The sequence below is a fragment of the Pseudoliparis swirei genome, chromosome 7, assembly GCF_029220125.1.
Source record: "Pseudoliparis swirei isolate HS2019 ecotype Mariana Trench chromosome 7, NWPU_hadal_v1, whole genome shotgun sequence".
Lineage (NCBI taxonomy): Eukaryota > Metazoa > Chordata > Actinopteri > Perciformes > Liparidae > Pseudoliparis > Pseudoliparis swirei.
Window position 1 is genome coordinate 1,751,933 of NC_079394.1, and position 26,064 is coordinate 1,777,996.

The 26,064-nt window shown below is 43.7% G+C and overlaps 1 protein-coding gene across 2 annotated transcripts in view; it reads left to right on the plus strand.

Moving 5' to 3' along the window:
• Window positions 1-26,064, plus strand: part of trpm3 (transient receptor potential cation channel, subfamily M, member 3) — a 155,985-nt gene that overhangs the window by 83,337 nt on the left and 46,584 nt on the right. For both annotated transcript variants that reach the window (XM_056418211.1, XM_056418212.1), the window contains exons 2-6: window positions 8,779-8,858; window positions 12,677-12,878; window positions 20,777-20,990; window positions 22,630-22,754; window positions 23,426-23,597. In XM_056418211.1, coding sequence (XP_056274186.1) covers window positions 8,779-8,858; window positions 12,677-12,878; window positions 20,777-20,990; window positions 22,630-22,754; window positions 23,426-23,597 — 793 coding nt within the window. The remainder of the gene's footprint in view (window positions 1-8,778; window positions 8,859-12,676; window positions 12,879-20,776; window positions 20,991-22,629; window positions 22,755-23,425; window positions 23,598-26,064) is intronic.

Consider the following 26,064-nt stretch of genomic DNA (forward strand, 5'->3'; position numbering starts at 1 on the left):
TCACCGCTGCTAACGTTAGCGCTGCAATCAAAGGTGAATCTGACCTCTGCCTCCTGAGTAGGGGCACTTGTGTCATCTGAAATGAGTGGAAGTCTAATTGTGTGTGTTTATGTGTGTATCAGAGAGAGAGAGAGAGGGAGAATTAATGTGTGTGTGTGTGTGTGTGTTGCTCATGCCTGCGAGCTGCCCTCCAGGAAGATGACCTCAGTGTTTGCGTGTGTTCCAGTCAGTGAGTGCTATTCCACTTGCATAAGTGGTTCTTCTCCTTGACAAGATTGCATTTAAAGGCAATGACCTCATCCTTAATGCAAGCAGCGGCCACCCGGAGCTGGGATTGGCCTTCGCAAGTCTGGAATAAGCATTGAGTCACAATCTGGTGTTGTTCTCCAATGCACCGGCTTAGCCTTGTGAAGGTCACAGGATATCATATGGTGCCTCTCGTGGGTCACATGGTGTGCATGGGTCTCTTCATGGGGCGACAAATGGACTTGATGGAGGAGAAAGACACATAAGAGAGAAGGGATACACAGAGATGGACCGGGGCACTCAGAGTGACATGAGGAGAAGATGAGTGTCATGGAGATAGAAGGTGAAATGGCTGTGCTCAATGTCATTAACTTTAGTGCAATTCAGGTTCAGGATGCAATGGCCAAGAGCCCGGCCAAAACAAAACCCAAACGATGAAGCATCCGAATTGTAGACACACTTTGTCTGAACTGATGGAGTGTACCATCTCCACATCGTGACCAGCTCACACGTCCCACACCATTACACATGATCTCTTCAGCGCGTGAAACCATAACCATCAGATTATTACATAACTTCTTACATTGCAAACACAAAAATAAAAGGTCCTTTCCTAAAATACAATTTACGCTTTTGTATTATTATCCATCCAGATTAATTTATCGTCCGAGTGTCGCCCTTAAATAACAATATAATGAGAGAAAAAATACTTACCATGTAACCCTCCTGTTTCTGTAGCTTCCGTAGCGATAACTAACTGCACGCTGTGACTTTTGGTTAATTCCTGCTCCACTTCAGGCAGAATTTAGTTGTTTTTCACGTGAGGAATATGTGCTAAGCATAATGAATAATACAAATGTAAAAGAAATCGATAAAATCATACCAAAATAAAGATGCTGCGCTCCCTAATCCAGAGACGTTGATGTAAAATGTCCCAGTTAAAGATATTCTAAAACATCTGGACATTGACGTCCATATCACCACTGAACTGAAGCTGGTGTACGGTTATAAACTTCCTCTGCGACGGGAGAGGACAGACCAAATGACCTCTGCTGAGATGCTCATCTCATCCATTAGGGGGTACATGTATTTATTTGTGTCGAGGAACATCGTTTACACAACATGAAATATGCGTCAGCTTTCATTTTACAAATTACAACAGTTCACAGCAATTAACCCGCTGATGTCGAACACTCCTGTTGCAGAGGAGAGCACACACACATCGAGACAGACGGCATCGGTGTGTGTACGCTTGTAGTACCGACACCAGCCTGCACCAGAAATAAGATACTTTTATTCTGAAAACCGTACCGCAATATCCTGAGTTCTTCTGCCGCTCATTCAAATGCTATTACGATAAGTGGTTTCTATGTGCATCATTAACTCGTCTATTAACAATTCCAGATGTTTCTGTCTCAACGCAATCTATAACGGAGTAACCCCACTGTACCCCACCAGACTCTCCCATTGCTTATCGGAAGCGACTGGTGTGTTGCTCAAAGCATTCTGGGAAATCTGCGATCCAGAACAAGTCCATTTGTTGGTGCGGCAGTGGAGGCTCAGGGTCGTGGGTTTCGTGGTGATGGGTTCAAGCTCTCAGCACCCGGGTCAAGACCAGAGAGAACGATGTTCCTCCAGTCCAGAGTCTTAGTCCCAGAATCAGCCAATCAGCTCCTCTCAAAGGTAGTTCAGCCTCTAACACCTTCCTGATGGATAAAGGTCCGCTATCAAAATGGAGAGGTCAATCGTCACGACCCCTGGGTCAAAACGTCACTTCCGGTCAAGTCGCTAAACAAGTATTTTCACAATAAAAGTCCCGTCTGTTATTGTCCGCATTAAAGTCACTTCACGGCTTCAACCGGCTTCTACAATCTGAAATACTAACTAACATTCACTCCATGAACATACATTACTTCTTTCCATTTTCATTTGCAAAGAGTAAACAGTCCCCCTATGCTTCATAATACATTAATAATAATAATAATATTCTCCCTCATATTTCCGATTGTAATATCTTTCTATATGTATTAATTTAAAGCTCAAGATAAAAATAAACTATGACAACCTAACAATACACAGTGGGGCTCCGTCGTTACAGTGAAGCCGTCTTTTGAGGATACACTTTCCAGTTCTATCTCACACACATGCTTCTCCATATCAATATAAAAATGAACCTGCATGTTGTCTGCGTGCACGTGGCAGAGAGACAGTTCTCCTTCCCGCGTGTACACCTGTGTACGACACCGTTCCCCTCCGCTGTGTCTGATTGCCCTTTAGTGGAATGAACGGAGACGTTGCTAAGCGGTTCTGACTAAACAGTGGATTCATCCGGTCACAGGGGACGGATCCGATCTGCTTCCCCATTAACGAAATGTTTAAAATGCTCGGCTATCATTAGCAAGACGAACAAAGGCTCGTCGCGGTACGGCCCTCCCTTTCTGAACTGCTCAGCAATGCTCTTGTGCGTCCATGAGCTGAATGAAAATACACTTTTTGCAGACATAAAAAAGTGTATTTTATAGGGCAAATAGATTAGATTAGATTAGATTCAACTTTATTGTCATTGCACAAAGTACAAGTACTGGTGCAACGAAATGCAGTTAGCAACTAAGAAGTGCAAATGAGGAAGAGTGCAGAGTATGTGTAAATGGTGATATAAATATAGATAAAAGTGCAGATGACAATAAAAGACTTGACTTGAGATGTGACATAGATATGTGATATGTGTAAAGTGCAGGTGAAGTACAGGTGAAGGTGGCAGTTGAGGTTATGAAGTTATAGATGAGGTAGGAGACATGATAAGACATAAATACGATGAAGATGGACAACAATATTAAATAAATGAACAAATAAATAGATTGTAAGATTTAAAAAAATCGGTGTCCTCTCCAAATAGGGATGCATGTTTCCTCTATATGCAACACAGTATGTTGGTGTGCATTTGAGTGTGTACCTACCAGGCAACCACACAAAAAAAAAACGATTCAAGCCCTTCTTAGAGGTGACACATTTAAATATTGTTTGATACATTTAAATAAATCAATTACAAAACGAAGATATTTATATTGAATGGGTGTAACACAAAATGTATGAATACTTTCATTTATTAGATTTATTTAGGTTCGATGGTGTGCATATCAACTCAAAATAAATGTGTTTCATTGGGGACTCCCCTTTGCGCATGCGCCAGCTGAAAATCAGTTGTTTACATGAGGTGAAGACACTTTCAGGGCTCTACGGTGGTGTAGTGGCTAGCACTGTCGCCTCAAAGCCAGAGGGCCGTGGGTTCAATTCCCAGTCGGGGTGTTCCTTTTGTGTGGAGTTTGCATATTTTGTTAGTTTATATTTTGAGTTGGGCAAACACAAATTAATTTAATTTAATGAATATCGTTATTTTATTTTAGATGTATTTGATACAAATGAGTTGGACTAACTTAATTACATTTTATTGCACTGATGTGCTAAATTTGAGTTGGAGTTGCATATAATTATTGGATGGAAAACCTGCCAACAATTTAATTGAGTTCATCCAATGAGTCATTTCTTTGAGTGCATCAAGTGAATAGTGTACTTCATGACCTTAGTGTCCTCCCTGTTTGCTCACACGTCTGCATTTATTTGTGTGTATGTGTTTGTCTGTGTATTTATATATTTGTATACAAACCTAACTCGGGTGCCTTGTAGCATCTTGACTCCTTTAAGCACCTCTGAGTTTCTCATTAGCACATTATATAATATTATTATCATACATTAGCTTTCCTTTACACCCAATCTCCGGCATTCGCTTTCATTTAAATTTTTTTGCCGGTGTAGGTGAGTTTTAAATTCAGAAGGATTACAGTTTTTGTAAAGTACATTCTTTTTTCTTACTGTGGTTGTTCAGCTTGTGTATTGTTGGACTTCATTGAGTTCAGATTACAGTCTTATGAGCTTCCCCCACTGCTCCTGCTCATTAAACCTGGTCGGCATTATGAACAGCTCCGGTAATCTCTTTGATCACAGATAGGAAGCAGGAAAAAACCTGCAGGAAAACTGCAAATGCGACAGCAACAACTCACATTCACCAGTGTGTGTGTGTGTGTGTGTGTGTGTGTGTGTGTGTCATGTAGGACAACACAAGGCCGATGAGCAGGCTGTGAATGTCTTGTTGCTACAAGAGGCTCTCTTGCCTTTCAGACTCTTCGTTTTTGATCTGACAGAAATGTGAAGCTCTCTCTGCCTCCCTCGCGCCATCACTTTTTTTTTCTGTCTCTCTCTCACATGCACACACACACACACACACACACACACACACATTCCACCTCAGAGCCCGACAGTCCACCTATAATTTGAATCTAAACCGGGTCAGGTGCTTGTGAAAAGCGGAGGACATCAGGTAATTCTCTAGTCTCACTGTTTCTAGAAATGGGTAGCGACCTTTCAGTGTGTTTTAAGTATTTATGAATTTCTCAGCTCGTCCACACACACACACACATCCACACACACATGCATGCTCACACACTCCAGCACACACATACCAGCAGTGCTAATGGTCCCAGAGAAGACCAGTTGCCAGTTGGCTGAGACGTGGCCTGGTCAATGTAGCTCTGATCAGTTTCGTTCATTTGAAGCCGCTCACATTCCACCATTTTGAAGGGAAGGCCACACTCATGCAGCCTGTCACATAAAGCAGGTGAGTCGTGCAAAAAAGTCACGGTTTTGATTTGCTTTTTCACGACTTCAAGATTTTTCACCACAGCAGATTTCTGGTAGTTGTTTGATTTGTATTTAAATTGTACTCCAATCTCCGTTCAGCCACTTTTCATTTGTTACTGCGATCGACGTTTCTGTACATCATGCAGTGTTTGAGATAAAGAAGTCTCGTGTCAGAACATTTCTTTAAAACGTCTATTTTCTAACGTAACTATTTCTGGTCTTTATTTTGTTCTTTTCTCATCTGTTTGTTTTAAGACGAATGATTTCTTTAAAACACCAGCCTAGCAAAAATGCAATACCGTCTAATTGTACCAAAAATCCACGTTTTTTTATTTTCAAACTTGTCGTATAAAAACTTGTTTTACTTTAAAAAGAAATACTCACCCAAAAAAGTGTCCTCATCCTAAAGCATCCTAATTCATCTCAAATGTGTCGCCTGTCTTCTGACATTGATTGATAAAACATCTGAGAATGTGTGAGGTGTAAAATCAAAGGACAGATGCACTTCAGAAAGAGGAACAGTCATGTCTCTTTTATTACTGAGATGGCAGGAAAACAAAATGCAATGCGCTGCAACTGAAGAGTTTCACAAAGAGGGGAAGATAATGCACAAAAGAAAAGGTGAGGATTTAGATCAAATCACTTTCTGCAAGAGATGTACTGGAACATGAAATGGAGATTGCCAGTACAGTATATTGCCGTTGAATAAATTTGTCAAAAAAACAAATATTTAAATGGAAACATGCATATGTAAAAGTTCCTTCATCTCTTTTATCGAAGCTGAGTCAATCATATTTGTAAAAAGGAAAAGCAAAAAGGGAGAGAAAAAGGAGAGAGCAAAGGAATGAGGCTGTTGATTGGATTTGGTTCCCAATTCCGCTCCCTGCCAGTGCCAATAAGAAGGAGGAGAAACAACCGTAAAGAAGGGGAAGAGAGGACAAGGAGGAGGTGGAGGAGTCTGATTGTTATGGAGTCAAGACCCCGGACCGGCGGTCAGACGCTGCTCACTTGCTGCACAGTCACTCCACACACACACACACACACACACACACACACACACACACACACACACACACACACACACACACACACACACACACACACACACACACACACACGGCGTGTGTGTGAGAGTGAGTGTGTGCCGGTGATAAATCGTAATTACTGACTGCAGGCCATGTGCCATCTCATCATCCCATGACAAATCTCATGAGCAACACTCGAGAAGGAAGGCGTGTGAGGAAGAGCGAGAGAGCGAGCGAAGAGAGGTGGCTCACCATATCTAGACGGAAAATAAGCAGAATTGAGGCAGAACACAAAAGATTGATTGTAGAGGAGAGTCAATCGCTCTCCTCGGGTGGAACTGGGATCCCTTTTTTAAGGCTTTGATTCAACAGAATAAAAGGATTTTTGTGTTTAAAAAAAGAAGAAGTTGCGTTTGCCTTTTCTGTAGTAATTAAATCTCTAAAATATAATACTGCAGGTGCCACCATTGAGTGGATCTAGTTTTGTCCCAGGATGAGCCGGCGGATGAATACATCGTTTTTTAGCATGTCGGGGAATGAATGTGGCGGGGGGCGTTCCTGTGGCCCTCTGAGTCCCCGTGGCCCTCTGAGTCCCCGTGGCCCTCTGAGTCCCCGTGGCCCTCTGAGTCCCCGTGGCCGAGCTCCAGAAGCTCCAGAGGAACGGTCCATCGTGGGGAGGCTGGCGTCAGGGTGAGTGTGCCTGTAGGCCGAGCCCGTCGGTGGCCGGGTGCGGTGGGTTTTAGGCGTGCCGTGGTGTGACGGGGCCAGCCAGGCGCATGCGGCGTGTGTTGTTGTAGCCGTGGCGACGGGGAAAGCCGAGGACAAGCAGCTCGCAGCTCTGCTGGCTGGGAGAAAAGCCGAGGTAGCGCTCCCAGATTCCAAAGCAAAAAAAACCCCAGCTCTGTCCTTTTGTTTTCATGTCTGTTGTGTTCCTGTGTTGTCTGTGGCTTTGGGGGTCCGGTCTGTGTCCTCCTGGTTGTCTGTGGCTTTGGGGGTCCGGTCTGTGTCCTCCTTCCAACATCTGTGAGCTCAAATCCCGACTGACAGTCCCACACGCAGCTGTTATCCTGACGTAAATATACCGTGTTGACGCGCTAAATGTGTGTGGGAGACCGTCAGCCTGTCAACAACCACTTAACCCTTGTGTTGCCTTCGGGTCATTTTGACCCGAATCAATATTACACCCTCCCCCCGCCTTAGGATTAATTTGACCCCATTCAATGTTTAATGTCGGTGTTCTTTCGGGAGTCAACAAACAAACATAAAGTGCCTCACACTTAAACTTGGAAAACAATATTAATTCTAATAATTTTCTGGAGGTTTTAATTGCTGGCGTCAAATTTAACCCAAAGGGTAAAATATGTTAGTAAATATAAAGGTAACAGGAGGGTGAAACATTGAATCGGGTCAAAATGATCCAAAGGCGGGGGGAGGGTGTAATATTGATTCGGGTCAAAATGACCCGAAGGCAACACAAGGGTTAAGTGGTTGTTGACAGGCTTACGGTCTCCCACACACATTTAGCGCGTCAACACGGTATATTTACTGTTTAAATGATTTGGCATATGTTTTTTGACAGGATGTATTTTTTTTTCCTTCTTCTTTTTTTTTTTTCATCTCAAAATTTTAAGAGAGGCGGCGCCCTAGCGCCCTCTATGGACGCACCGCCACTGGTTGGTGTTGAATCCTCTGCTGCAGCTCGGGCTCACGCTGTGTCGTGGTTGTCGTGTCGGATGCGGGATCGTTTGCTCCAGCCTCTCTGTCACTCGGCAGCGTCGCGGTTTCACAAATACTCCATTTGCCTCGCTGCGTTATTCCTTGAAAGTCTCTGTAAAGATCATGAGAACAGAAAGGAACACTTTCAGTTTAGAAAACACAAGCACATGTTTTCATACACACACACACTCAGATATAAGAGTATTTAAGAACTGGAACTCTGACATCATTCACTGTCTGACTGCGCTTATCCACGACCGTGGAGGTCTGGATGGTGGAATATGCCGACTACCAACTCTTCATCCACTCTGTCGTCTTCATTGTGTTGTTCCTGTGTTTTAATTAGTGTGTAATGATTCCTTCTGGTCACATGACATCTATGACACCTGTCCATCCTGGAGAGGGATCCTCCTCTGTTCTCTCCTCAAGGGTTCTGACCTTTTCCCCTGAAGGGTTGTTTGGGAGTTGTTCCTGATCCCATGTGAGGTCAAAGGTCAAAGGTCAGGGTTGTCTATGTGTACAGATTGTAAAGCACTCTGAGGGGAATTTGTAATTTGTGATAATGGGCTACACAAATAAACTGAATTGAACATCCTCTTCCTCTTCCTTCTGCCCAGCTCTTCATCTCATCCAGTTTGGGCTGCAGTCACCGAATAACAAACCATTTCTGTCAGAGTGTCTTCAGCGTGTCGTGTCGTATGTGTGTGTGTGTGTGTGTGTGTGTGTCATCACAGTGCCATGCTCTCTGTTCTTAAGCCAGGCTTGAATGTATTGCTGATTTTTTTTACTACTTTTTTTAATTTTTAGTACTCAACAAAAATACATTTCATAGTGTCTGCTCGGTTTGCTGTCCCCCCCAAAACAACCTGCACTGCTGCATGCAGAGAAATAGACCGCAGGAGGAAAGTCTTCATATTATAAACCTCAGACTATAGGAAAGAAACCAAGAACACTTTCTCTTAGGGATGAACTCTCGAGTCAAACACGAGCCGTATACGTCCGGCCCGCTGCTTCCTGCCGCTCTGCTACCTGCAGCTCGGCGCAGCTCCATTATCCGTCAAAGACTCACTGATTTCTTCTGTGTTCATTTCTGCAGGCGCAGAAGTCATGGATAGAACGAGTATTCAGCAAGAGAGAATGTGTGCATATCATAGTGAGCGCCAAAGACCCCCATAGGTAAGTACACATGCATGTGAAGGAAATGGGAACATATAAATGCATGACTTGGTATGTCTACCTGTAAATTACATCGAGTATTTTTTGGTTTTGAGGCTAAAGAATGTATTCATATTTAGGATTCAGCTGCTTGATTATTTGCTCTAAAAGCTACACAACCTTAAAGAGTGCGTTAGCGAATGTGACGTCACATATCGCAGAAGAGCCTTATGTCACGATTGACCTTTTGAACATGCCTCAGAGTCATATCACGCTGGCCTCTATTTGCATCACAGATAGACGCTCTACACGAATGAGCTCAAATTGTGACATTACACATTTTAAAACCACAAATGTGAAACGCCAGGCCAGGTCATTGTTGTATCGTTTTAAAAGGTAAATAATTCAATCAGCACTGGAGATGGAGCCCTAAGGTGTGTCCTGCCGTACAGCAATGTGTAACTGTGACAGCAGTTAGGAGTTGTAAGAACACTTCAACACAATCGTAATGATAAGAGCTCTTCAACAACATGTGAGGTGGCTTTGAGAAATACTTCTGCTTCTCAAACGCCTCACTCTGCTGCGCAAAGCCACTTCACACACACACGCACACACACACAAGTCTAATCACACACACACATACGTCTAATCACACACACACATCTAATCACACACACACACGTCTGATCACACACACACACGTCCAATCACACACACACAAATCTAATCACACACACACACACGTCTAATCACACACACATACGTCTAATCACACACACACACAAGTCTAATCAATCACACACACACATCTAATCACACACACGTCTGATCACACACACACACGTCCGATCACACACACACACATACATCTAATCACACACACATACATCTAATCACACACACACACAAGTCTAATCACACACACACACAAGTCTAATCACACACACATACATCTAATCACACACACACACAAGTCTAATCAATCACACACAAACATCTAATCACACACACACACACGTCTGATCACACACACACACGTCCGATCACACACACACAAGTCTAATCACACACACATACATCTAATCACACACACACACAAGTCTAATCACACACACACACACACGTCTGATCACACACACATACGTCTAATCACACACACACACATACGTCTAATCACACACACACACAAGTCTAATCACACACACAAGTCTAATCACACACACACACACGTCTGATCACACACACACACGTCTGATCACACACACAAGTCTAATCACACACACATACATCTAATCACACACACACACAAGTCTAATCACACACACATGTGTCTAATCACACACACACACAAGTCTAATCACACACACACACACGTCTGATCACACACACATACGTCTAATCACACACACACACAAGTCTAATCACACACACACACATGTCTGATCACACACACACACGTCTGATCACACACGCACAAGTCTAATCACACACACACACACACACGTCTGATCACACACACACATGTCTGATCACACACACACGTCTGATCACACACACACACACGTCTAATCACACACACACACAAGTCTAATCACACACACACACACGTCTGATCACACACATACGTCTAATCACACACACACACACAAGTCTAATCACACACACACAAGTCTAATCACACACACACACACGTCTGATCACACACACACACGTCTGATCACACACACACACGTCTGATCACACACGCACAAGTCTAATCACACACACACACACACGTCTGATCCAGGGATGGATTAACCAACGGGCCTACCGGGCCCAGGCCCAGGGGCCCATGAGCTCAGGGGGCCCCTGGGCCTGAGCCTCCGCGCGTGACGTCGCTGTTATTAACATTGTATTGATATGAATATGATGATATGACACGATGCGCCGTAGCCGGTATATGCTAGGCTTAAGTCATTCATGTCATGGTCATATAATTCGCGTTATGTTGTCTGCTCAGCTCCGGTATCGTTTTTTTTGCGGGGGGGGAGGGGGGGGGGCCTTGACACATCCAGGCCCAGGGGCCCGTGGTTTCTTAATCCGTCCATGGTCTGATCACACACACACATGTCTGATCACACACACACGTCTGATCACACACACACACACAAGTCTAATCACACACACACACAAGTCTAATCACACACACACAAGTCTAATCACACACACATACGTCTAATCACACACACACACACACACAAGTCTAATCACACACACACGTCTAATCACACACACACACACACAAGTCTGATCACACACACATACGTCTAATCACACACACACACACACACGTCTAATCACACACACACAAGTCTGATCACACACACAAGTCTAATCACACACACATACGTCTAATCACACACACACACACACACGTCTAATCACACACACACACGTCTAATCACACACACACACACACAAGTCTAATCACACACACACAAGTCTAATCACACACACACAAGTCTAATCACACACACATACGTCTAATCACACACACACACACACAAGTCTAATCACACACACACAAGTCTAATCACACACACACAAGTCTAATCACACACACACACACAAGTCTGATCACACACACAAGTCTAATCACACACACATACGTCTAATCACACACACACACACACACGTCTAATCACACACACACACACATCTAATCACACACACACAAGTCTAATCACACACACACACACACAAGTCTGATCACACACACAAGTCTAATCACACACACACACAAGTCTAATCACACACACACACAAGTCTAATCACACACACATACGTCTAATCACACACACACACACATACACGTCTGATCATACACACACACAAGTCTGATCACACACACACAAGTCTAATCACACACACACACACGCACAGGAAATGGCTAATAACTTATATAACTTGAGGAAAGGTGGAAGCCAGAAGGCGGGGAGAGAGATGTTCTTCCAGGTCAAATCGTCTCGTAGTCGTAAACACGCGTGTCGGCGCGTGTTGACGCGTGTTGACGCGTCAACGGAAAGCAGAGTATCTCTGGTAAGAGGTGACGTAACATGAGGTGACGATCAAAGCCTCCCGACTTCCTTTCCTCCCGCTCCGTCAGGTTATCTATCAGGTCAACACAACATATGAAAGCTGCATTTAGTGCATCTGAACTGGCATGCTGGGGAGGAAAACTACGATTCATATCACTGTCATTCCTCTAGTTGCTGAAAGAAAGAGGAGAAAACAAAAAGAGCAATAAAAGATTGCAGCGCCTCCAGATCCGTCTCCTCCGCTCCGCCCAATCAGGAGCCGAGCGCCAGATGACAAGCTGTCATGTGGTCCTGGCCCACTTCTTGCTCTCCGGCACGACGACGGCAGCTCAAGCTTTCCCCACCATCACACACGACCTCGCTCCCTCTTGTTTCGTTCTTAATACGACGGTAGCTTCTCTTGGGGCTCTGGCTTTTCAAGATTTCAACTATTTTATGTGAAGGACTGTTTATTTACCAATCTTACACGGCAGGTCTTAATGCTCGACTACACCTCCTCCCCCAGATCTCCTCTTTGGGCCTCGACTGTTCACAGCAGTGTTTGACTTGTATTGATGTCAGTGTGAACTCATCTTTGCCCTGAAATGCCTCACATGCACCCAATCAGTATCACACACACGGGGGACTGCTGCACATTGGTGCAACAATACACGTCAGAGTTATTGGATCCATTAACATATTTCTCAATTTGACACGACAGAAAATGACATGTCCATGTGCTTTGAACGTAGCCTGACGTGCACTTTGATTTCCTCCTCTCAGGTGCTGTTGCGGCCGTCTGATTGGTCAGCATGTGGGCTTGCCTCCAGGTATATCAACGAGTCAGAATGATAAGGAGGACCGGTTGGCCAAGAACGACAGCCTGTTGGAGAAGTGGTCGATCTGCAAGCACACACAGCTCAGCCCCACCGATGCTTTCGGCACCATCGAGTTCCAGGGAGGAGGACACTCCAACAAAGCCATGGTGACTCATCACACGTCTTCTGTGTTGCTTTTTGTCAGTGTTGCTGATGCTACCATGGCCAATAAGAACAAAACAACCTGAAAGTTTTACACAGCGATACACACCCAGACAACCGGGTGTCTCGGTGCACGTCTGAGGTGTTGACCTCGGATGGAAGCGCTCCCTTTGGTTAACGTTGAGGTGGGTTTTTGAAAATAGCACGGTGTATTCGGGAAGATGCATCAGGTATTAAAGATAGAGGAGGAGACGCATCAGGTATCAAAGATAGAGGAGGAGATGCATCAGGTATCAACGATAGAGGAGGAGATGCATCAGGTATCAACGATAGAGGAGGAGATGCATCAGGTATCAACGATAGAGGAGGAGATGCATCAGGTATCAAAGATAGAGGAGGAGATGCATCAGGTATCAACGATAGAGGAGGAGATGCATCAGGTATCAACGATAGAGGAGGAGATGCATCAGTTATCAAAGATAGAGGAGGAGATGCATCAGGTATCAAAGATAGAGGAGGAGATACCTGATGCATCAGGTATCAAAGATAGAGGAGGAGATGCATCAGTTATCAAAGATAGAGGAGGAGATGCATCAGGTATCAACGAAAGAGGAGGAGATGCATCAGTTATCAAAGATAGAGGAGGAGATGCATCAGGTATCAACGATAGAGGAGGAGATGCATCAGGTATCAACGATAGAGGAGGAGATGCATCAGGTATCAACGATAGAGGAGAAGATGCATCAGGTATCAACGATAGAGGAGGAGATGCATCAGTTATCAACGATAGAGGAGGAGATGCATCAGGTATCAACGATAGAGGAGGAGATGCATCAGGTATCAAAGATAGAGGAGGAGATGCATCAGGTATCAACGATAGAGGAGGAGATGCATCAGTTATCAAAGATAGAGGAGGAGGTGCATCAGTTATCAAAGATAGAGGAGGAGATGCATCAGGTATCAACGATAGAGGAGGAGATGCATCAGGTATCAACGATAGAGGAGGAGATGCATCAGGTATCAAAGATAGAGGAGGAGATGCATCAGTTATCAAAGATAGAGGAGGAGATGCATCAGGTATCAACGATAGAGGAGGAGATGCATCAGGTATCAACGATAGAGGAGGAGATGCATCAGGTATCAACGATAGAGGAGGAGATGCATCAGGTATCAACGATAGAGGAGGAGATGCATCAGGTATCAACGATAGAGGAGGAGATGCATCAGTTATCAACGATAGAGGAGGAGATGCATCAGGTATCAAAGATAGAGGAGGAGATGCATCAGTTATCAAAGATAGAGGAGGAGATGCATCAGGTATTAAAGATAGAGGAGGAGATGCATCAGGTATCAAAGATAGAGGAGGAGATGCATCAGGTATTAAAGATAGAGGAGGAGATGCATCAGGTATCAAAGATAGAGGAGGAGATGCATCAGTTATTAAAGATAGAGGAGGAGATGCATCAGGTATCAAAGATAGAGGAGGAGATGCATCAGTTATCAAAGATAGAGGAGGAGATGCATCAGTTATCAAAGATAGAGGAGGAGATGCATCAGGTATCAACGATAGAGGAGGAGATGCATCAGGTATCAAAGATAGAGGAGGAGATGCATCAGGTATCAACGATAGAGGAGGAGATGCATCAGGTATCAACGATAGAGGAGGAGATGCATCAGGTATCAAAGATAGAGGAGGAGATGCATCAGGTATCAACGATAGAGGAGGAGATGCATCAGGTATCAAAGATAGAGGAGGACATGCATCAGGTATCAACGATAGAGGAGGAGATGCATCAGGTATCAACGATAGAGGAGGAGATGCATCAGGTATCAACGATAGAGGAGGAGATGCATCAGGTATCAAAGATAGAGGAGGAGATGCATCAGGTATCAACGATAGAGGAGGAGATGCATCAGGTATCAACGATAGAGGAGAAGATGCATCAGGTATCAACGATAGAGGAGGAGATGCATCAGGTATCAAAGATAGAGGAGGAGATGCATCAGGTATCAACGATATCAGGTATCAAGATAGAGGAGGAGATGCATCAGGTATCAACGATAGAGGAGGAGATGCATCAGTTATCAAAGATAGAGGAGGAGATGCATCAGGTATCAACGATAGAGGAGGAGATGCATCAGGTATCAACGATAGAGGAGGAGATGCATCAGGTATCAACGATAGAGGAGGAGATGCATCAGGTATCAATGAAAGAGGAGGAGATGCATCAGGTATCAACGAAAGAGGAGGAGATGCATCAGGTATCAAAGTTAGAGGAGGAGATGCATCAGGTATCAACGATAGAGGAGGAGATGCATCAGTTATCAAAGATAGAGGAGGAGATGCATCAGTTATCAAAGATAGAGGAGGAGATGCATCAGGTATCAGAGGAGGAGATGCATCAGGTATCAAAGGAGGAGATGCATCAGGTATCAAAGATAGAGGAGGAGATGCATCAGGTATCAACGAAAGAGGAGGAGATGCATCAGGTATCAACGAAAGAGGAGGAGATGCATCAGGTATCAACGATAGAGGAGGAGATGCATCAGTTATCAAAGATAGAGGAGGAGATGCATCAGGTATCAACGATAGAGGAGGAGAGGAGGAGATGCATCAGGTATCAAAGATAGAGGAGGAGATGCATCAGGTATCAAAGATAGAGGAGGAGATGCATCAGGTATCAAAGATAGAGGAGGAGATGCATCAGGTATCAACGATAGAGGAGGAGATGCATCAGGTATCAACGAAAGAGGAGGAGATGCATCAGGTATCAACGATAGAGGAGGAGATGCATCAGTTATCAAAGATAGAGGAGGAGATGCATCAGGTATCAAAGATAGAGGAGGAGATGCATCAGGTATCAAAGATAGAGGAGGAGATGCATCAGGTATCAACGATAGAGGAGGAGATGCATCAGTTATCAAAGATAGAGGAGGAGATGCATCAGGTATCAACGATAGAGGAGGAGATGCATCAGGTATCAAAGATAGAGGAGGAGATGCATCAGGTATCAAAGATAGAGGAGGAGATGCATCAGGTATCAACGATAGAGGAGGAGATGCATCAGGTATCAAAGATAGAGGAGGAGATGCATCAGTTATCAAAGATAGAGGAGGAGATGCATCAGGTATCAACGATAGAGGAGGAGATGCATCAGTTATCAAAGATAGAGGAGGAGATGCATCAGTTATCAACGATAGAGGAGGAGATGCATCAGGTATCAACGATAGAGGAGGAGATGCATCAGGTATCAACGAAAGAGGAGGAGATGCATCAGGTATCAACGATAGAGGAGGAGATGCATCAGTTATCAACGATAGAGGAGGAGATGCATCAGGTATCAACGATAGAGGAGGAGATGCATCAGGTATCAAAGATAGAGGAGGAGATGCATCAGGTATCAACGATAGAGGAGGAGATGCATCAGGTATCAACAATAGAGGAGGAGATGCATCAGGTATCAACAATAGAGGAGGAGATGCATCAGTTATCAAAGATAGAGGAGGAGATGCATCAGGTATCAACGATAGAGGAGGAGATGCATCAGGTATCAACAATAGAGGAGGAGATGCATCAGTTATCAACGATAGAGGAGGAGATGCATCAGTTATCAACGATAGAGGAGGAGATGCATCAGGTATCAACGATAGAGGAGGAGATGCATCAGGTATCAAAGATAGAGGAGGAGATGCATCAGGTATCAACGATAGAGGAGGAGATGCATCAGGTATCAACAATAGAGGAGGAGATGCATCAGTTATCAAAGATAGAGGAGGAGATGCATCAGGTATCAACGATAGAGGAGGAGCTGCATCAGGTATCAACAATAGAGGAGGAGATGCATCAGTTATCAACGATAGAGGAGGAGATGCATCAGGTATCAACGATAGAGGAGGAGATGCATCAGGTATCAACGAAAGAGGAGGAGATGTATCAGTTATCAAAGATAGAGGAGGAGATGCATCAGGTATCAACGATAGAGGAGGAGATGCATCAGGTATCAACGAAAGAGGAGGAGATGCATCAGGTATCAACGATAGAGGAGGAGATGCACCAGTTATCAAAGATAGAGGAGGAGATGCATCAGTTATCAACGATAGAGGAGGAGATGCATCAGGTATCAAAGATAGAGGAGGAGATGCATCAGGTATCAACGATAGAGGAGGAGATGCATCAGTTATCAACGATAGAGGAGGAGATGCATCAGGTATCAACGATAGAGGAGGAGATGCATCTGGTATCAACGATAGAGGAGGAGATGCATCAGGTATCAACGATAGAGGAGGAGATGCATCAGGTATCAACGATAGAGGAGGAGATGCATCAGGTATCAACGATAGAGGAGGAGATGCATCAGGTATCAAAGATAGAGGAGGAGATGCATCAGTTATCAAAGATAGAGGAGGAGATGCATCAGTTATCAACGATAGAGGAGGAGATGCATCAGTTATCAACGACAGAGGAGGAGATGCATCAGGTATCAACGAAAGAGGAGGAGATGCATCAGGTATCAACGATAGAGGAGGAGATGCATCAGTTATCAACGATAGAGGAGGAGATGCATCAGGTATCAAAGATAGAGGAGGAGATGTATCAGGTATCAACGATAGAGGAGGAGATGCATCAGTTATCAACGATAGAGGAGGAGATGCATCAGGTATCAACGATAGAGGAGGAGATGCATCAGGTATCAACGATAGAGGAGGAGATGCATCAGTTATTAAAGATAGAGGAGGAGATGCATCAGGTATCAAAGATAGAGGAGGAGATGCATCAGGTATCAACGATAGAGGAGGAGATGCATCAGGTATCAAAGATAGAGGAGGAGATGCATCAGTTATCAACGATAGAGGAGGAGATGCATCAGGTATCAAAGATAGAGGAGGAGATGCATCAGGTTCTTCCACCTTCCTCTCTCCTCCTTCTTCCCGCTCCTTCCTCTTCCTCCTCCTCCCTCTTCCTCCCACTCCTCCTCCCTCCTTGCGTTGATTGTTGTTTGTCATGTCCAAATGTTGCACCTTCCACCAAAAAAAATTCCTCGTTTGTTTGTGAAAACATTCATTCTTTGGCAATAAACCTGTTTCTGATTCTGATTCTGATTCTGAGGTATCAACGATAGAGGAGGAGATGCATCAGTTATCAATGATAGAGGAGGAGATGCATCAGGTATCAACGATAGAGGAGGAGATGCATCAGGTATCAACGATAGAGGAGGAGATGCATCAGTTATTAAAGATAGAGGAGGAGATGCATCAGGTATCAAAGATAGAGGAGGAGATGCATCAGGTATCAACGATAGAGGAGGAGATGCATCAGGTATCAAAGATAGAGGAGGAGATGCATCAGTTATCAACGATAGAGGAGGAGATGCATCAGGTATCAAAGATAGAGGAGGAGATGCATCAGGTATCAACGATAGAGGAGGAGATGCATCAGGTATCAACGATAGAGGAGGAGATGCATCAGGTATCAAAGATAGAGGAGGAGATGCATCAGGTATCAACGATAGAGGAGGAGATGCATCAGGTATCAACGATAGAGGAGGAGATGCATCAGGTATCAACGATAGAGGAGGAGATGCATCAGTTATCAACGATAGAGGAGGAGATGCATCAGGTATCAACGATAGAGGAGGAGATGCATCAGGTATCAACGATAGAGGAGGAGATGCATCAGGTATCAACGATAGAGGAGGCCCAGTGGTCCTCGCTGAGTATTCTGTGAGAGCAGGATTGTCACAATTGAACTGATGCAGTTTGACATCACACAGGTTCAGAGAAGAGAAGTGTGAGACACTTGGCTGATTGAAATTCATCCTGTTCTTGGTCTGGATGGCACCGTTATACCAGCGTTGGTAAAAAGGGTTGAATATATTTCTGATTGGCAAGTTTTTCCTTCAATTAAATAATGACATACATAGTCCTAATGCAAATCATCATCACAAAGACTCCTCTCTCTTCCAGTCACACTGCAATGCTCACATTTAAAGGCGTCACACATAATAAAATGCATCATATCATTACTGAGCAAAAAAAAATCGGATGAGCGTAATTATTATGTAATTATATATAATTATTATATATTACATTGGTTTAAAAGCTGCGTCTAAAGCATATGGCTGTTGGTGCCTGATTAATCCATCCATTTAAAAAGTACTTTCGTCTGATTGTGCATATTACATATTGTAAAGCACTCCGAGACAAATTTGTAATTTGTGAAATTGGGCTATACAAATAAACTGAATTGAATTGAATTATTCACTTACTCCATCCATGATCGCCACGGTGACAGCATCTCTTCACACATGCGATAGCATTCAGATGATTGAGCCTGCTGAACTACGGCGGATATATTCCCAGTGTTAAATAATTCATCCAGACACATGTCAGGTTGAGTGTCTGGGGGTGGATTAGGTAGATAAACAGATGCTGTATAATGCATATGGTTCTCCAATCACAGCAAACATCTGTTCAATACCGCCTCAGAAATGAAAGCCATACACAGGTCAGCTGCTTCTTGAGATACTTATCGCGTGTGTGTGTGTGTGTGTGTGTGTGTGTGTGTGTGTGTGTGTGTCAAGTCCTACTCTTGTTCACCGCTCCAAAGGACACGAGGACAACTCAAATTTCCGACTCAATCACTTTTATTTTTATTTTGGCTTTGTTAGTCGGTCTGTCTGTGAATTAGGTTGTAAACATTTAAAGACAGAGAACAGAAATTACCTTTTAAATTAAACATTTCAATTAAACATTTCCACTGACGTTTAAATGGATTTAAACATTTAATTAAACATCTTATACTTTTAATTTTTTCCAAACTCAAAATGAAATATTTTAGAGACAAATCCTTAAACACAAATTCAATGTATTTAACGCTGCAATGTGTTCCTTCACCAACCAGCAGCAACACATATTAAGCAGCAAGTTTAACCCTCCTGTCACCTTCAAATGTACTAACATTTTACCCTTGGGGTCAATTTGACAACAGCAATTAAAAACTCCAGAAAATTATTAGAATTAGTATCGTTTCCCAAGTTTAAGTGTGAGGTACTTTATGTTTGTTTGTTGACTACCTAAATAGCCTTTTAAATAAATAAACAAGTTGATATTTACCTTCGCATTGAAAATGCGGAAGGTAATGTTTTGATCGCCGTGTATTTATTTATTTATTTGTATGCGAGTTACTCGCATAACAAAAAAAGTTTTAAACCGAATCGCATGAAATTTGGTGGGATGATTGGTTATTATCCGGGGACCATTTGATTAGATTTTGGGATCAATCGGGTCAAAGGTCAAGGTCATGGAAAGGTCAAAATCTTAATTTTACCATAGCACGGTCAATTTGTATCCAATTGGCATGCAACTAATGCCAAAATGTTCATAATTCAATGCCCAATCTTGTGATATGCGAAGGTATGCGCTCTACCGAGTGCCCGTTCTAGTTCTTATATGTTTTACACAGTGAAAAACAGCCTGGGGTCAAACTGACCCCAAAGAACACCGATGTGTATGAGTTGTGTTCAGGACAGTGAAAACATATCATCATGTGAATTTCATGTTTTCCCAGTTGTCCCCAATAAATTAGGAAAAGTCATGAAATATGAAGCAAAACAAATGATGACCCTGAAGCGTCTTCTCTGCTGTTTGCTTGTTCCAATGCACGAGAACCTTCCTGTCCCCACAGGTGCTCCACATCAGTGAACCTGATTGATCAGGTGACAAGCAGACGGTTTGCTGCTGCTGGTGCACTCTGGGAAATGTAGTTGTATGAAACTAAGTCCTCAGATTCAGCTCAACACTGTGTGTGTGTGTGTTCCTGTCTGAGTCGATGTCTCAGGCACATGCAGACTTCAAGTCACCAAGTGCCTGACGGCGATGCCGCTGCGCTCCTCTCTGTTTTCAGTACGTGCGAGTGTCTTTCGACACGAAGCCCGACCTGCTGCTGCACCTGATGACCAAGGAGTGGCAGCTGGATCTGCCCAAGCTTCTCATCTCGGTCCACGGGGGCCTGCAGAACTTTGAATTACAGCCCAAACTCAAACAGGTCTTTGGCAAAGGGCTCATTAAGGCTGCCATGACAACGGGAGCCTGGATCTTCACCGGCGGAGTCAACACAGGTGAAGTACAGGCCTCGCACGCAGCTCGCTTTGAGAACTACTGGAAAAACTGTCTGCGCTATCGTAAAAAGGTGTGCTACATTGGATTCAATCTATTGTCATTGCACAGAGTTCAGGTGCACAGGCAACGACATGTATTCTCTGCATTGAACCCCTCCTTAGTCATGAAGGAGCAGTGGGCTGCAGTGATGCGCCCGGGGAGCAGCTGGGGGTTCAGTGCCTTGCTCATGGACACTTCGACTCGCAACTAATGGGGAGAGCGGGGATCGAACCGACGACCTTGGGGTTGCAGGACGACCCCCTGACCCCCCTGAGCTACAGCCGCTCACATTGCACACACGTCTGTGCAGTGTGAAACCAAATAATAATAAATTTTATCGGCAATGTGCAGCCTCACCTTTAAAGAAATATGCAGTTGTGCTATTAATATAAAGTGTATATTAAAATATTCTGCACAGGTAATCAACTATCGAATAACCATTTGTAAAGGCCCTCAGGGCTGTAAAGACTCTCACCCACCAGATCACTGCCACGGGGTTATTTTAAGTATATTAAGTGCACTGAATTATACTTGCAGACACTAATAGTTAGACCAGATAAGTGAAGGAGTCACATTTAGACTAAAAGGTGCATCTTATTACACAAACTGTATTTAAATCAGGGAAGACAATTTGAACAAAAAGCTAAACAAGTTATAATTTAATTTGCTGTATGACAGTAATTAACCAAAGAGGCAATACGAGCCTATCGTGAATGTACAGTATACTTGTCAAGGAGAGGTGTTTCTACTTAAAGCAACGTATACATGTCCCGATGAAGAGTGTTGAAGAATCAAGGTGGTGGAGAAGATCGGCTGAAGGCTCTTTGCCCCGAGGAGATCTCTTTTCAATAATATTGAGCAGCTGGATGAATTTGGCCTGGAGCAGGATTTACTGTATGAGGAGCTGAGTGGACTCTGAGCTCAATGGGTGGAAGTCTGAAGTGTAAAGTCCAGAAAGAAACAGAAACATAAATGTATATAGAGACCAGTCAGCTTCATCTTGCACATGGGAGGTACGATGTTTCAGAGCTTGGTAAACTATTATTAGTTGCGGGGAGTCACACAGTTGGTAAATGATTTGCTGCTCTTAATGCACATGTTTTTGGAAGTGTCGTATATTGAAAGGTATCAATGATTACTATGCATGGATATTAAAATTAATGTCCATGTTGCAAAATGTATATGTTTTTTATATTACTGGTAATGGATTGGACCACATATTTGATTCTTAGTTTTACCGTTGGACTTTTTTTTATATGCTCTGTCACTTTGTTTGTTCACGGTTTGCATTGTTCTTGTATTATCTCCAGGTTATATAGCTTTAATATATGCTTTATATGCTTTAAATAAGGACATAGATGTGAGGAGAGATGAGATGGATGGAAAGACTTGATACACCGTTGGCTGCAGTGGAGAGCTCACACTTGAATACAGAAATAAATAAAAAGTAACATTCAGTGACACAAGCATTGAGTTCTCAGGCAAGAAAGAGGGAGACCTGAATAATGGGGGTAGAGAAGTTTACACATAAAAAAGATGTACTTATCTTTGTCTCCGTCCATCTCGCTAACACTCTGAAATGTTTACGCACACACACAGGAGTGATTCGCCACGTTGGTGATGCGTTGAAAGACCACGCCTCCAAGTCAAGGGGGAAGATCTGCACCATCGGCATTGCTCCATGGGGCATTGTGGAAAACCAGGAGGATCTCGTTGGCAAAGATGTAAGTCTCTGAGAATAAAGAAACAGAACAAGATGACATGTTGGGTTTCAGAGCGGCTGCTTGCACGAACCTATATGTGACAGATCCGTACGTGCAGCCCAGTTGCAGTCAGCAGTTTATTAACTGAGATGCTGAGTCAGCCAATCCAATCCGTGATACACACTCCTCTTAAGTGGGTTGGACAGCGAGCGGAAAACTCATTGAAATCTCTGCAATACATATTATATTAGAGTAAAAATTGGTATTATAATATCCTACTGAACTCGTCAAGCAGAGCCGGTTCATGTTGGTAGCTGGAATAAAATAATGAAGCACTGATGCTCTTCTTGCATGCGTGATTGATCTCAACTGTACGCCGAATGACCAGATGAGTCACCTCAGGTTTCAGGGGCTTCTCCACGAGAGAATATGAATCATGAAGAATGTTGTGTAAATGTTCAGTTTCTAGTGTAACAGTTCATGTGCAGGAGCTGTATAACATATGATTGACTGTTAAGAATAAAACACACATCTTTCATCACACTGACAACATCTCTCTGCTCACATGTTGATGTTTGATTTTTAACACAAAGAGTTAAATATCCTGACTTTTAGTCCAAAGGGATGGTCAAGCCCTGAAATGGAAGATTCCATATAACTGTAACTGTTCCATTTCGTCGTGTCCCGGACAGGTGGTGCGTCCCTACCAGACCATGTCCAACCCCATGAGCAAGCTGACGGTTCTAAACAGTCTCCACTCCCACTTCATCCTGGCGGACAATGGCACCACGGGGAAGTACGGCCCTGAGGTCAAGCTACGCCGTCAGCTGGAGAAACACATCTCCCTGCAAAAGATCAACACACGTGAGTGGAATCCACCGTGAAACAAGCAACGGGCTGAACATCGATGTATCCAGGGTTCGTACGGTCGTGGAAAACCTGGAAAAGTCATGGAATTTAAAATGGTCATTTCCAGGCCTGGAAAAGTCATGGAAAAAACTTAAATCACAAAAGTTTTGGAAAAGTCATGGAAATGTTATGATCACATGTTCATTTCTGCCGAGTTTGAAATAATTCATATGTTACACTGAGATTTCAGTTTGGTCATGGAAATTTGGTTTAAAGTCATGGAAAAGTCCTGGAAATCCATCGGTCAACATGTGTAAGAACCCTGTGTTTCATACACGCCGAAACACAAACTCACCAAGTTTGTGGAAAAGAATCTTTCAGATATTTGTATGTGATTTATTTCCACGAGCCTTTGAACGCGTCCCTCCCTTCAGGAGCGGTTCATCTCTTCTTTCAACGCTTCCTGACAGCTCAGATGAACTCTTCATATTCCTTGTCTCTTGTTCTGGGGTGATGCCAAAAAAGCTCACGAATGGACCCAGCACAGAGGTCAGCACACGGCCAACAGACACACATGTTTATTTACACACGTGCTGTCCTGCAGACAACAACTACGGGAAGTTGTAGAATGTAAACACAGCAAAAGTGAGGAAAGATGCACGCAATGTTTTTGTGTATTTGATAGTACAAATCAGAACATGCTACACTGGAGGAAACCACTAGCTCTCCACCACATGTATCAGAACAACATCATATTTTATACATTTTGTCTATGCGGACAGACATCATTACACACTGCGGTAGAAACACAACATGATCTCACTCTATGGAGTGTTTCTGTGCCGCTCTCCATGCCTTCATTTTAAAACCGATGCATCAAAGGCATACGATGCTCATAACAGGCGCAGGAGTTTATGTATTGCATGCATTGTGTAATGTTGTGCGTTTGTGTCTGCACATGCACATGTTTGCCTTTGTGTGGAGTGTTCATGCACCGGTGAGTCCCTGTCACATTGTGTTTCTCAGTTTTCAATTTCCACATTATACCTTAGCTAGAAAACAAATGCATTTGAATGAATACAAATGGATTCCTCTGTCTTTTTCCCTCACACCCGGTCACAAACAACCACACACACACACACACACACACACACACACACACACACACAGCGCCCTGAAACCCTTTAAACACATTTTTCAATTGCTTCTCATCGTTACGTGTCGGGGAAAACCTGAGTCAGAGAAATGTTGTTTGGGGCCATGATTTGTTATTCCCGTCTTTTGTTGTCAACATAAATGCATTTTATAATAGTTTGGGTGACATGAATGCAGACGTCTTGACATCGATGCTTATTCGAGAAGTCAGCGTGTCAGGAGATGGATATGGATACCTGGTTACGAGTGTCGAGAGCAATATCATGACTCAAATCGTATCTTTGTCATCACCATTTTCCTTCGCTGTCAGACTTATAACTGATGTTCACTGATCCAGACTTTATACGAGGATGTTGTGTGTCACTCAGGATGAAGTGGGCTTTTGTTTCTCCACCATCCACCACCGTATTCCTCCCTACCCATTGTCTCTGGGTATTCAGGAAATGTCCCTGGGGTATTTCCTCCTTGTGCATCACCCAGTCATGTGACCTATGGGCTTCCCTTTGTCATCCTATGCCTGGACTCATACAAAAGGGGCTGGGAAGGCAAAGGGACGCCCAGTCGTCACTCAAGCAGCTCACCGTCCGTGTGATGGGAATGTATTGCGCCATCTGGAGCCATGCATGTCTGTCTGTCTGTCTGTTTCTCTCTCTCTCTCTCTCTCTCTCTCTCTCTCTCTCTCTCTCTCTCTCTCTCCAGACGTAGTCAGAGATGCAGATGCAAATGAGCCTGAATAACCTTGACAAGGATTCGGCTTCGGCAGCACGGCACGCTTCACGTGTAAACAAAGGGTCAGAGCTTACGACCGATGATCACGGGCATTGCGTAATCCTACACACATTGTGAATTTAAACTATGGTCGCTCATCCCAAGACACTTTTGTATAGTGTGTGAGGGCACATCCACACAGCAACATATGTCCCAGTGAACCCCTTCTTCCCATCTCCTGAAGCTAGCAGGTATTGTAACAGTTAAACAGAATCAGTAAATGATTGGCACCATTCAACACCGCTCGCTCAGCCACTGCACGGCTCTTTTGACATGTCTCCATGTCGCGTTTTAATCACACACCTGCCTCAGAGAAATGACAAGTAAAATAGGGAAAAAGGAGAGTGAGAAAATGAAGACAGAAAAAGGGATTGAGTGTGAGCCGAGGGAGAAGAGAATAATAAAAAGCGCAAAGAAAGTGTGATGCAGCTGTGGAGGATGCAGGCAGTGAGATGACATATTACCTTGAGGTGTCTTCACTGAAACACCAGGAGGGAACATTGAAAAGGCAGCAGGAGTAAGGACATCTATTTATTTTTTCGAACGGAAATGAATAGAA